Here is a 14,181-nt window from a genome sequence, read left to right as displayed (position 1 = left end):
TCCCCAGATTTCATAGGCTTCTGTGCCTCTTTTAACTTTCCTGTTCAGACTTCCTGCCCTTGTTCAATGACCCAGTTGTTTCTACATGCCAGTTCTCTCCCCTGCCAAATGTACTCAGGTCTTATCCACGCATCAGCCTCGGGGCAGTGAGGAAGCCACCGTGCCATTAGCCTGTGTGGGAGCGTACTGAAGTTCTTCACTTAAGCCTCAGTTTTATGTGCCTACTTGGGGAAGAGGGGAAGTGTTGGACATAGAGATCTCACTTTTGAGGGGTCCTGGCTCCTTAAATTCTGGGAAAACATGCTAGGGTAAGGACGTTGTCCTGTGAACCTAGTGTTAAGAAGGTTTCGGCAATTAACATTTAACTATTTGGGAGGGATATGTAATAATTCGAGAGTTCATATATCTAAAGAATATTTCTGATACTACTTCCTCCCCTCCCTTTAATCTGTTCTGTGGTGAAAAACATCAGGTGAGGTCAAGCCTATTTGGTGTCACTTGGATTATTACAGGAATAGCTAAAACAAGATGCTTGGTGGAATCTGCCAGCTATGACTCCCTCAGGTAAATGCCCGTAGAAAACCTAGAGCTTGCAATACCCGTTTAATGCATGCAGAAGTTTGCACCTTTGCGTAAAAGCTGTCATGGCATGAACAGTGAGGAAAGATCAAAAGATCTAGGTCTGTTTAATGTGCAGAAGAAATTATTGAGGAGAGTCATGGTAATTATTTCAAGTATGCAAAAGGTTGCTGCAAAGGAGCATGGCATGAATGGTTCTCCAGGCTGTGAAGATCAGCTTGTGTTTTGCTCTTAGCTGAAGGAACAAGCAGCTTAGAAGGAAAGTGAGTTTGGGGAGAAGTAAAATACTTCACACATGTTGTTATATAACCACCATCTTTACCTGGGAATGAATTCACCAAAACTCATGTTTTACCTGCTTGTTCCTGAATCTTTTAATTTTAAAAATAAATATATAAATTCCAGTCTGATTGTTCTGTAAATTAATCTTAGGCTGGGGGAAAAGAGGGTGGCTGTACCCCAACTTTGAGATTATCATGCTAAAGCGTTGAACTGTGTGATGAATGACTTTTTTCTTTTTCTGAACACTTGATCACCTCTGTGGTTTTTTAGAGTTTATTTTAATATTCCAACACCAGAAAAGCTACAAACAGCTGCTGCTTTTTTAATTTAGTTACAGAGAAAAATGAGGAACCTCTTCCAAACGAATAGTTTCTCTTCCAAATAAGATAAAATATGTTGGCCAGCTACCCACGCTAGGTATGATTCAATGGCTCCAGCATGGGACTGGATCTTGAAATGCTGAGACTTAACTCACAGATGCAGCGAGAAAGAAATGTGAGATTCTCCCTCTTCCCAGTGAAACCCAGCATTGGCTTCTGATCTATGGGTCTGCAGTCTAGACACTTGGATAGCTAGTCGGGGTATCTGGACTTTATCTTCTTTATCCCTGTCACGCTGAGCTTTATGGCCTGAGGGATGTAAGAAATATTATCCCTCCCCCTTTTTTTGGATTCAAAAACCTTTAAATAGCACTCATGTAACAAATATGCCCTCTACAGAATCAGAGAGAGCACAATATAAAAGTTTTATTAGCGTACTCTGAGCAGGACTACATTATTTACAAATGACAGAACTCGAAATGTGGTGGTGAGCAGGCTAATAAAATCTTTATAGTACGTGATCCCATGGAATAATCTTGAAAATGGTAAGACAAAAGACAGTGGTCAGACCAAAGGGTAAGGCAGGGAAGATCTGAAATCATTCCCTAAAGAGAATGTGCTCTTGACACTTTACAACTAGTAGGAAGAGAAATACCTTGGCTTACGAAATTCAAATTTTTCCCGATATTCCTGAAGTGCTCATGCAGAAGTCAATTTTGAACAAAATCACTTTAAACACATTGAAAGTCAGACTGATTTTTATTTTGCTGTGCTGGTTCAATTTCCCTGGCTCCAGTGGCTAAGTAGTTCTTTGATCTGTCTACTAATGCTTAGTGCTAAGCCTCTGGGGGGGGGGGGATATATCAATTCTAACCATGTTCTTCGTGAAGAGCCATATCCATAGAATAATGGGCAAAAGCTGTTGTTTGCTTGGCTTTTCCATTGTGTTGGTTTTGGTTTTTTAGACAACAGCTCCTTTAACTTCAGCACAAGCCTATCCCTTTCCCTAGTCCCAGCCTTTTCACTGTGGTGGAATTGTCCCCGTTCCACAGAAGCTGGGACAGTGGTGATATATTGTCCCATTAGACTTCCCATTATTGTGATCCCAGTCCTGTAGGACACTTGTCTCATTTTGCTCAGCATTGCAAAGGACCGAGACCCAATAGGCAACAGACGCAAGGGCATGGATGACAAATGATGGACTGCACTGGCTCTTTATCTGTCCCATGACAGACATTACTTCAAAGCTGGTAATGCTCTAGTAGGCTTCTTATCCTCTTGAAAGGCAGGAAGCAATCATTGCTCAAAGCAGTATGTCAGAGAAACATTTTTGCCTTCAAATTGTTTAATTTATTTAGCACAGAGGATAGTTATGGCCTTGGACACAGTAACTACTCTCACTTATCTAAATAATATCATCTGAATTATGTTCAGGCTTCTGGTTGTTTATAGCAGTGGTGATATTGCTAACAGAGGGCCTGAGATATGTTGAAGCAAAGGTAATAAAAGATGCAGTATCCCACAGGCCACGGAGCCACAGCTTTCATGTTGCTTATTAGTACATTGAATGCCAACTTCCTGGCATTCAACCAAAGTTGTTTTTTGCTGAGCTAAGCGTGTAACCAAGGCACAAAGCTTCTCTTCTTTTCCAAATCACTGCCTGTGGCCATGAGGGAGACTGTAGCAAGCATCTAGTCCAGTGCCTTTTCTTGAACAATCAATTAGTGATCTGGCTCAAGAATGCTTCCCCCTTTTTTACTGTGTCGTTTCTGTTCACATGGACATTAGAAAATAATGCTTAAAAAAAAAAAGTGAGAGAGAGAGAGAGAGAGATCCATCTTCAGTCCCTCATTTTGCACTTCAAAGGAAGATGCTTGGTGTCACTGCCATAGTGGACTCCTAAGCCTCATGATCTGGGACAGACTCACTCCTTTTGTGGTCAGATATTGCCTCTCCTGTGTAGGGGAGACTCGTATCTCCAGTAAGTGCTCAGCATGCAAATCAGTCTCACTGAGACTGTGTGACTCAGATGTACTGCTCAAATGTTACCTGCCTGGACAGTGACTACTTTGTCCTAGACCCACAGGACATGGCAAATCCAGGACAAGATCTCAACAAAGTCTCATCCTTTGAGTACAAAAAAAAGGTGGCCAGGAATAACCCCCCAAGAGMTGAGAGTCACTGGCTAATTCCTCCCTCAGATCTAGCTATAAGTCTCTACACCACCTATCTCCACATTTGAGAACAGAAACCTCCTCCTGTTACTGGAYTGCAAACCCTCCTCACAAAGCACCACAGTGGCACGAATAAGAGGGGCAGTGTGTTGAGAAGCCACAACACCTAGTACTTTGGCCATGCAATCTCCTTTGAGGGCTACTCTCCAATTTGCCTATGATTAGTCCCCCCCAAAAAAACACAGCCGGAAAGGCTCTCCAAAGCTGTCACTGCCTAGGTCAGTCATGCTGGCTGCAAGCCCATGCTGAAGCACTGGGGGAAGAGCAGTCTCAAAATCTTTTGAAAAGAATCTGTTTGTTTTCAGTCCAGCATCCATTGCCAGATCTCCAAATGCAGTGACCTTAGAAGGGAAGATTACGGTCATTCAGGATAGTGATATATAAACTCAATGATAGTCTATGTCAACATCCACCAGGAATGTCTCCCTCTTCCCACCTTGAGGAGGAAATACTGAAATAGATCAAAGTCTGCTGCTAAATTCCAGCCACCATGCGGCTGCTACCTACTAGAGGGGAGAAACATTACTAAATGCCTCCCCCAGATGTCAAATTTGGCTCATTACTAGCCACAGCAACAAAGGGCACCCTGAAGGACAGAGAGTCCAGCCCAGTGATCTGCTTGGACACAAGGCCTCCTTACTGGTCCTTGCAGCAGCCATAGCTCAGCTGGAAGGGCCGATGCGGTACACRTGCTCGTGAGTTCGGTGCTGTCTGCAGTATTCCCTAGGAATCCGGACAGCTATAGCTTCATCTGTGATTTGTACTTAAATGAGTTTTGGAGCTTCACCTAAACTACCTGGTTTGTCCATGCTCCAGCAGAAGCTGCATGGCAGCACCAGGAAAGAGGCGACTGCACACACAAGGTATCCCCCGGATCCCGTTTGAGTTCATTAATAGGATCTACCCATTTACAGTCTTTTTTCTGGCCTTACCAAAACACACTGAAGTTAAAACAAATCCCGAGGTGGAGTACACATCGCCCTATCGATCAGAGAGGCTCCTTCACCCAAGCTCAAATAGCTTTTTTTCCACGTGCTTCAGACAAAGCTAATGTTTGTTGAACTGATATGGCAAAAAATCCTCATTTTGACAAATCTGAAGAGCACTGAGATGCTGAAAGCCAAACCTACTTAAACGGTGAGGGGCTGTTCACTCACTCACTGATATCTGGGGCTATTTGAGAAGCTGCAGTCTCATAATCCACCATCCACACTTGCTTTTCAGGCCTCAGCTATTGCAAACTGCACTTATAGGAAAAAAAGGAATTTGCATTGCCACTCTTGCCTTAATACTTTTTCACAGGAAGGTGAAAGGCACGTGCACACATGTGATCTCAGCAGGCAGTGCTCATGTAAAGGTATGTTTACTTTGATATGCACTGAATACACATATATTTACAGCAGCGTATGTATTAACTACAGCCTCCTAAAGAACAAGTTACCATGGGATGTATTTCTGTTCTTGTATTGCTTTGATGACTGGAGGGCTTCTGGTTGTGTACTAAACTGCTCCCACGTTTCCTAATACATAGTTAGGGGTTATTCTTGACTCCCAACTCCTTCCACCAAAGGAAAGCAAGACTGGAAGATGAAAAAATCAAAATATTCCCTAGCACTYAGAACAAAAACAGTTAGCTCCTCTCCCTTCCCCCCTTCACAAACACATATTTTTTGCTAAAGATCATTTTCAGCCACTTGTAGCTTTGCTCAGGAAAATCATGCTCAGGCAAGTTGCAAGTTAAAAATCGCCTCCCTCCTGAGATTTGCACAATGTTTTTACTTGTGGCAGTTGGCCACAGATTGGCTGATTCTGAGTAACTAAGCCTCTGGAGAGCCATAGCTTACAGGCTATTAGTATGTGCTTGGCATGCCCACGTTTGTTCAGTAAGAAAAATGTAGGTGGACAACCAGGACTGTTTCCATATCCATCTAAAATAATTGAACTGTAAATTGCAAATGTAAATTGCAGATTTAATCCTTATTTTTTATTACTTTAATTTCAAATGTCAGCGATATTTACATAACAGGATGGAAACATAAGAAAGTGAGGGGGTGAGTAAGCAATGAAAGATTTATTGAAGGTTCCCTTTGGTGCGTGAGTCCAAAACAAACGAGACACAGCATATGGCTAACTTATTTTCTATTTGTGTGTAATAAAAGATGGACKCTAATACCCTCAGCTTGATCTTTAATCATATTTATTTACTTTTCAATGTAGTTTCATTTTGGAATGTGTATAAAGCAATCCCTAAAGAGCGCACAACGAGAATCTGGCAGAAAAGATCCCTTCAGGTATCTATTTGTGCCGCATGAGGAGGGAGGCAACCAAGCGCTGAGAATTAGCCCGAGCCCCAGAGTCTGTCGGTAACTCCTCTGGGAAATTGCTCCCAATTTCTCGGTGTTTTGCCTCATTCCTCCTTTGTATTTTCCCTTAGCACTCCGTCTCCTGGAAAAATTCCTGTTGGTTTCAGGCAATGCTGTGTCAACTGAGGGGCAGCTGTCTCGGCACTCCAGGAGAAAGGGAAGATTTCGGGCTATGTTACTTTTGCCAGTTGCCTTCTGGGCCCCAGTAACACCTACCCACCTGGCTACCCTGGTCTATAGGGGGGCCCTGGCAGCCCCCCACCGACAGGCCCCTGGGGCTTTGCATGCAGACAGTCTAGACAGTGCAGGGAGATGTAACTATGGCAACATTTACGTCCTCTCTTTCTTTTGTGTACTTAATAACATAGCGCTCTGCACGCATACCTCCTGCGTATTTGCTGCTGGAGGAAGGAAACTTCCTTTGCTTCTTAATGTTGAACAAAAATAAGGCCTATACGTCGACCTTCCCTCCCGACAAAGCAAGAGGGTGAAACGAGGAGAAGGAGGAAACCTGGAGGCTTTTCGTCTCCTGGTGCTGCTGTTTGGCTGGACAGGGCTTTCTGCAGTGCCGTATTTACCTCGGCAGTTCATCACTTCCTAGCAAGGTCACTTTGGCCTCTATCCTGCAGTGAGCTCTGCACAAGCAACTCCTCCTGCCTGTGGCTGGTCCCTCACTTCTGGGTATGGATGGGGCTTACTTATCACAGGAGATTTCTTTGCTGAGAAGTGGTGCCCAATATAGGAAAATAACATCAACTGTACTAAAGCTGACAACATGTCAGCAGGAGATTATTGACCATACACATAAATTAATGTTCATTCAGAAGCCTTTTATCATCATAGATTTAATTTTCTTCAGAGCTATCAGACATGTCCATGCAACGTTTGAGCCACAAATAGGTTTTGCAGTAGTGGAAAGGGACACTTTTTAGACACTTTCGAGTTAGTAGCGGGTAGCTAGTTCTCTGCTTAGAAGATACTTGTCATTTTCTATTTATAARAATTCCCCAAGATTTTTTTACTTGAGTGTAAAGCAGTATCTATCAAAAACTTTAGCCATGAAGAACAAACCTTTAGCATAACATGGGCAAGTAGAAAGAGATGATTTATAATGGAATTAAAGATGGATCTTACGAAATTATGTAACAAGTAATTCTGTAGTCCTTTAGGAGACCAGGAAAACACACTCTTTACTAAGTGGCTGGTTTTGGTTAGTTCACTTTCTGGGTAKGGGACAGATAAAAAATGTCTGTCTGGAGCTCATAATGCAGACAAATTTCCACATCTATGTACACACAAAAGGAAACCAACAAGCTTGGGAACAGGCAGATCTGGGTTAAGTTTCTCATTGCTTATTTAATTTTTGCTTGCGTGATTCTTGCTCACACATACCCAGAGTCCTTTCACAGGAATCTATAATTATTTTCTCAAGATGAAGGATAGGGTGTGTATAGTGTTTTCATTTATTTGGCTACCATTACAGTTTTACAATCATCCTTTTCTTTTCACCTAAAGGAGGAGCAGGCAGGCAAGGTGAGGAATGTGAGAGCTTCCCTTTAGCCAGTCAAGGCATCAGGATACCATCTACCCACCCACCCAGCCAATCATCCGCTTGGCCTCTTTGAAAGCTGCTGCATCCTCTAAATTTTGCATTTAAGCACAATCTGCCTACTACTTGGTGCATTTATCAGAACAGTCCTTTTAGATCACTGAATTGCTACTGTGGTTTTTCTGGCGTTGGAGGGCATTTTTCTCCGCCTCCTCCATTTTAATGAGTCATTCCCAAATCTGTGCTTGCTTCTAGAAAGAAAAAAAGAAACAACAACATGGAGGAAAAAATACGTTTTTTTTATTCAGCGATTGCATTCAGATTACAGATGCAGAGTGACATATTCTGATTTGTGGTGATGGTGGTAACATCAGACTGCTAAAAGTAGAAACTGGGTCATGCTTGTCCTTGCAAATTATCAAATAATAAGTTCCAGGCACCTGTGTGTGTGCTAACTAAATGAAAGCCAGGGCTTTACACWAGTATTACTGAGGCCCTAACTGGAAAACAATGAGGCTTTTGGCAGAAGCAGCTGAGGGCAATTTGACCTACACAATGATGATGTTTGAACAAGACAGAAGCGACCTCAGCTCCCTGTTGCAGTGCTGCAAGATTGGCAACAGGGAAGAAAACGTTTGAAGCTGCATAGGTCTGACCCCATGAGAAAGGGCACACGTAGAATCTGTGCTGTTGCAAGGGTCTGACGGTGATGTAATGGCACACCGCCACTGTAAGGGGCCGGGCCAGTCCACTCCAGCTCACTTGAGCTGACATTTGTTCAATCCAAATGAAAATTAGGAGGCCTAAACCAGCAGAAAACAACTGACTTGCATCAGTTTTCTTGCTGGGTTAGCTACCAATCTCACCAAGGGGCAAGATAAGCTGGTGGGATTGTATAGCCAGGAACCGGGTGTAAGGAAAGGAGCAGGGCTGCCTTCTTCCAGAGCATCAAGTTGATTTAGATGAGATAAAGCATAATGTGAAACTGCACTTCAGAAACTTTCCAAGGTTACGCTGCCTTATGCCGCTGTTAGGCTATGTAGGTGATCCACTAATGCTCACATTAATCTGAGTAATGTCTGTACAAAGAATAGAGAAGTAACAGTGTCAATGTGAAACTGTACAGGAAGAGGGCAAGTTCTCTTTCCTCAACTGGGAAATAACCAAATTCATTTTTAGCTTTTGGATAGGTTCAAGGCACTAATTAGACTCATGCTCTAGGGTGCTAAGTGGTGTGGATCTCCAGCTCAACATTGTGCCAGAGCTGCAGCGAGACCAGCACGCAAACATGCACACATTAATATGCTACACCTATATACAGGCACACAGACAGCCTGTGCCCCAGAACAGCTATAATCTAAAGGCTGCATTTGTCTGACAAGCAGCAAGGGAAGGCCAAGATGCCCTGGGCTGACACCTTATCTGGGGGAGCAGAAGCCCATGGCGGCCTGCTGGTTACTTCAAGCGAGTGAGCCCGTGCCAGCATCTCAGCCTGTGAGCAACTGTTATCTGCAGCCTGGGCTTTGGGCAGGGGACCACAGGGGCTCTTGGAAATGACGGGGGGGAAGCGCTACCTCAGCGGGGAGAGGGAAGGCAAGGCCTGGAGCGGCGGTGAGGGGGTGCAGACTGCGGCATGCGCAAGTAGTACCATACCACCCCCCCRCCCCCTTCGCCGCCATCTCCTCGGCCAGGTGCTCCTTCTCGTGCTCCCTCCCCCTCAGACATCTGGCCTCTTTCAGGTCCTAGCCAATAGCAGCTCACCGTAGACGTGAATAACTCGCCGTCAGCCAATCAGCGCCCTGTTTCCCACGTGGCCAGCTGCGTGATGCCTCCCGTCCCAGAGCCCCGTCTCCGCTGGCAGTTTCGAGCTCCCCTCCTCCCCCCGCTAACGCTCCTTGAGGGGAGTGGGAGGGTCCTCAACTGCTCCGTCACGTGACGCGACCTCGCTTGGCGCGGGAGGCGCGTAACGCGCATCATATAGTCCCTCCGCCGGCTGCACCGTGGCCGAAAGAGTTGGGGGGGTTGCTCCTGCTGGTGCCTCCTGTGATTAAAGCGTAGCTGGTCGCAAGGAGAGAAGCCAAGAAAGACAGGCTGCACGCTGCCGGCGGCTGGTGAGAGGCAGATGACGGTTGGCGGAAGGACACCTGACGACCGGATCTCGTTCGCCTCAGCAGTGGTATATAAAGGCGGAGCGCGGGCTGCGCCACCTCATTGTCTGTCTGTAGCTAAAATTAGGAGCGGTGATYGGTGTTGCGACCACAGCACCTCCCCGCGCGGCGCGGACCGGAGCAGCCTCCCCATCCCTGGCCGCCATGGCTCTTTAAGGGCGGCAGGGCCAGCGGCGGCATCGGCCAGTGCAGCAGGCGCAGCAGCAGCGGCGGCGGCCTCGGCACATCCCCGGCATCTGCAACCATGGCGTAAGTACCGTGTGGGAGGGACGGCGGCCTCTGTGCCCTCTTTTTTTTGTCCTTGCTCTCCTAACCTTGCACCACTTTTTTGGGGGGGATAGGGAGGGATAGGTTTGTCACGGATTTGGTAATGAATGGTATTCTTTGGGGAAAAGGTAACCGGGGTATGAGGGATCTGAGGAGGAAGCGCATCTTTAGGTAGTACGGTCCTGACTACTTTGATGAAAGCCATTTTCTTTCTRTGGGCTCAGCCTGTCACAGGATGGAGTTGAAGGAAATAACACTTAAAAACAATGAGGAATTCTTGTGGTATGTYTAATTCAGGAAAACTGTTCTCAAAAGTGGTGGAGTTGGGGCTCCTTACCTCCATGGGATTTTTTTTTTTCCACCCACTATAGGGGAATCCTTCTGTATTTACGAGAGAAATAGGGCATTTGAGACATCGGAATTTCAAGAGTATAAATGCCGTGTAGTGTTTTGTCCTGAGTAGATCAGGGACGGTTCGTAAGGTGACAAAAGTACTGTAATCCTTTAATACCGTAGTGTTAAGTGTGCTTTGGGTRTCCGGATGGTTTTCATACCTTCCGGATAGTCAACTTCCCCATTTTGTAACTCAGCTTATTTCGGAGACTTGCCTAGCCCTTACAAGTCATTCCAGYTCCATCTCGCTTAGTACTGCACCCCGAATGTAGAGGTCTGCTCTGCCCTTGAAAATTCTTGGCCCTCATCTGCGAGGCACCAGGTGCTTGTCTATAAGCCCCAGTGGAAACGTGGCAGGATACAAAATGGCGGCCCGTGTCTAGGCAGAAGCACTCGGCGAGATCATGAAATGGCTGCGGCTGCTGGCGTAGACCTGCGTCAGGGCAGCGGGTGGGTGGGGCGCTGCCGGCGGACGCCATGCCCATATATGGTCATGAGGAAACCGAGTGGCCTCCCGGTGGGGTTTTCCCACCTGAGGAAGGTCTCCTGGTTTATTAGGTTGGCTCTGCTGTGTAGCAGGAGCTCTGGGAAACTGAAAAGTCATTAAGTGTCACTTGTTCTGAAAAAGTTCTATCCCAGTAGAGGAAGGGCTGAATTGAAATTACTTAAAAATGAATATTTATCACTGATGGACTTAAAATGTTATTTTTGCAGGTTTTTCAAGGCACCGCACAGCAGCATTGCTGTAAAAGACGTAAACACCCTGTACTTGTCTACATCCTTCGATATCAAAGCATTAAAAATTGACCAAGATGAGCCTCTTGAACAACGAGATGCTGTTGGGGGATTCATTATCCCCCTTCAGCCAGCCGTGTTCGGTGGCTGAGGAAAGTCTGGGACTCCTAGATGACTACCTGGAGGTGGCCGAGCCCCTCAGTTCGCATGGGTTCTCCAGCGACAAGGCTAAGGCAGTCTCCTCCAATTGGCTCGCTGTGGACAGTTTAAGCAACACCATAGATAGCAGCCAGGGTAAGATACTTTGTTTAAGGTACATCTGTTTGCTAGTTGCACATAATACATGGTCAGTAATGTTGCCATCAGAAGTTGTTATTGTTAGGTTTTCATAAATCTGTAGATCTCCCATGCCCTGGAAAAGATCTTGGAAAGGATCTGTGTAATGTGACAAGAAACAAAACTCTGTATGGYAAAGTGGTACTTCTAGCCCTTTTCATACCTTGCTAATTGTTACAGTAGTATTTACTGGAAGAGGCCATGAGAATCAGCGGTTGCATGTTTCTGAYGGCACTAAATTTTTGATTCCTAGAGTGTTAGAGGAATAGGAGGGATGGAATGTCAGCAGTTGGGTAGCTTGCAATGTCCCCTGCAGTCTCTTACAACTATTGGAAGTAGAATTTTTCTGATAGTTGATTTTTTTTCATAACAAAAACTGGGGAAGGTGTTACAGATCCACATTCTAGATTATTTCCTGAAGCTTGAACTGCATTGGTTGGCTCTCTYAGTGAAGTAGTAACTTGTTCCTTCTTTTCAGAGGATGCCTTCTCTGGCATGGAGTGGATGGTGGAGAAGATGGATCTGAAGGAATTTGATTTTGATGCCCTGTTAGGTATGGAAGATCTGGAAGCCACCGTCTCACCAGACGAGCTGATGGCCACGTTGGAAGACACGTGTGATCTCCTATTTAACCCTACCACCCAGGAATTTCACAACAAAGAACCACTCCTGATACCTGACCTAATTACCAATTTCCCTGAATCCCCAATTGGAGCAGATCACATGGCCCCGTTGACTCCCTTTTGTTTTTTTCCCCCCTCCCCAGGGTCTCTGACTTCCACTCCAGAGCATTCATTTAGTTTAGAACTAGGTAGTGAAGTGGATGTTCTGGAAGGAGAAAGAAAACAAGAGGTCCCCACCTTTGTGGTAGTGATCACCAAGTCCGAGAAAGAGGAGGAGAACCATTCTGATGATAGTGGAATATGTATGAGCCCAGACTCTTAYCTGGGAACACCCCAGTGTAGTCCTAACACTTCAGTTGGATCCCCCAGTGACAACCAGCTCCCTACAGATGCCAGTTCTGGCTCTGTGCGGTCCAAACCATATGATCATCCTACAGAGAAGGTAGTGTCAGCAAAGGTGAAAGGAGAAAAGAAAATAGATAAGAAATTGAAAAAGATGGAGCAAAATAAGACAGCTGCCACACGTTACCGGCAGAAGAAGAGGGCAGAACAGGAAGCGCTGTCCGGGGAGTGCAGAGAGTTGGAGCAGAAGAATCTGGCCCTGAAGGAGAAAGCAGATTCCCTAAGTAAGGAAATCCAGTACTTAAAAGATCTGATAGAAGAGGTCCGCAAGGCCAAGGGCAAAAGAACTAGAGGCCCTGACTAGGGTAGTCAGTAGTTTATATGTGCATGTATATAAGCTTGCTGCTATTACTGATAAATAAATTATTTTATAGTAAACCTGAAATTGTGTGTGAGATAATTGGGTACATCTAATGCATGTAAAATCTGTACCACATAATGGCACTTCCGTTACAATGTAGGCATTCTTGGAGTTGGTTACTGATGGTATTGGAATAGACCTCCTTGTAATGTGCAAGTAAGTGTACAGAATTTCCACTAAGTAAAYGGAGGCAATGCAAGTGGAGACAACACAATCTTGGAGCATTTGTTCTGTGCTGCACAGAGTTAGAAGTGCACTACAAGTCCTTTGCCTTTAATTTCATTYAGTGACTCAAGTGATTTGTCACCTATTGCAGCTTTACATATGGTTGAGTAGTACTTCAAATACATTCTAAGCAGCTGTGGGGAAATTTTGCTGAGATGCCCCTAGCTGTTGGCTGGCAAAGGTGTAATCACAAAGATACTTGAAGAATTCAACCTTGCCTGTAGGGGAACCATGTGAGCTTGCTGAGTGGTAGAAAGGCTAGTTTTTGAAAGAGTCACGGGCACTTCGGATTTTATTAGACTCAGAGATTTGAACCACCTTTTCTAGGTACAAGCCACAAAGCAAATGTGCAGTACTGCATCTAAGAAGAAATTAAAAGAGCTGATGAAGGGCAATCTTGAAGAGACYTCTGGTTTCTCACTGCATGTTTCTAGAACAAGCTGAAAATCRAAGCAGCAGATCTGTTTCCAGGCCCAAGCTAGTGGGGTTTGGGTTGGTTAAACTAAATGCTGCCATAGGTACTAAGGCTGGACTGTGTAAAGTAAATGTTACTTTAGCACACTTGAACAGTGGAAGATGTTTTTGCACCTAAGTGGAAAAAAAGATTTCCTGGCTTCTTCAGCTGTAGGTGAAGAATGTCAAAATTTGAGATGTAAACCTAGTTSACTTTCTACTACTGAGGAAAGATGTTTACAGTTGCTGTAACTAGCCCTGCAGAAGCAGTGCAGCTTGTGAGGAAAATGTGTGTGCKCTAAAGCAGCATGTGTGTGTAGGGCCTATGGGTGGAGTTCGTTGATAGCAAGCTGCAGCCTGACTTTAGTTTCTTAYCTGGGGCTGCACAAGTAAGTTAATTCTTTGATTTTGGAGAATGTTGGGAGAAAGCGTAAGACTTGAGGAAAACCCTGGTATGACAGTTTTTATTGCACCCCGAAGAGAAATTTGATACAAAGGTGATGAGAGCATGTGTGCTTGGATGGTTTCTACTTTAGACATTAAATTAAATGATATACTTAGTGGGCAAGGTTATAGTCTACCTGCTCAGTGTTATGAAATACTTTGCRGTTGATTCTAGTTTTTTGAAGGTCTTAAATTCAGTAAAGTCGATTTCTTTAGTCAGCTCTAAGGCTCCTGAAGGCTGACTCCTGATTAACTTCAGGAGTTGCCATTTGTAATCATTTTGTGTGTGTGTTTTGGCTACTGACTCCCAGGTTTAGTAACAGGAGCAGACTCCTTAATCCTTGCTTGACCTGAGATACGTTTCTGGCATGTGGATGTGCACATACTTACTTTCCCAAGCAGCTAATACTCCTCACTTGCACTGACATGACTCACTAGTCTTGCCAG

At 44.9% G+C, this 14,181-nt stretch overlaps 1 protein-coding gene across 1 annotated transcript; it reads left to right on the top strand.

The window, feature by feature from the left end:
* Window positions 1–9,517: 9,517 nt before the first annotated feature.
* On the top strand, window positions 9,518–12,636 carry ATF4 (activating transcription factor 4). The gene is made up of 3 exons (XM_085323450.1): window positions 9,518–9,744; window positions 10,870–11,184; window positions 11,705–12,636. The coding sequence occupies exons 2-3, from the start codon at window positions 10,968–10,970 to the stop codon at window positions 12,553–12,555; spliced, it is 1,068 nt and encodes a 355-aa protein (XP_085179576.1). The 5' UTR covers window positions 9,518–9,744; window positions 10,870–10,967; the 3' UTR covers window positions 12,556–12,636.
* Window positions 12,637–14,181: the final 1,545 nt, after the last annotated feature.

The sequence above is a fragment of the Rhea americana genome, unplaced genomic scaffold (assembly GCF_003343005.1).
Source record: "Rhea americana isolate MKP2758 unplaced genomic scaffold, rheAme1 scaffold_85, whole genome shotgun sequence".
NCBI classification, from domain to species: domain Eukaryota; kingdom Metazoa; phylum Chordata; class Aves; order Rheiformes; family Rheidae; genus Rhea; species Rhea americana.
The sequence above is the reverse complement of the archived record's forward strand: the minus strand, read 5'-3'. Positions and strand labels throughout refer to the sequence as shown.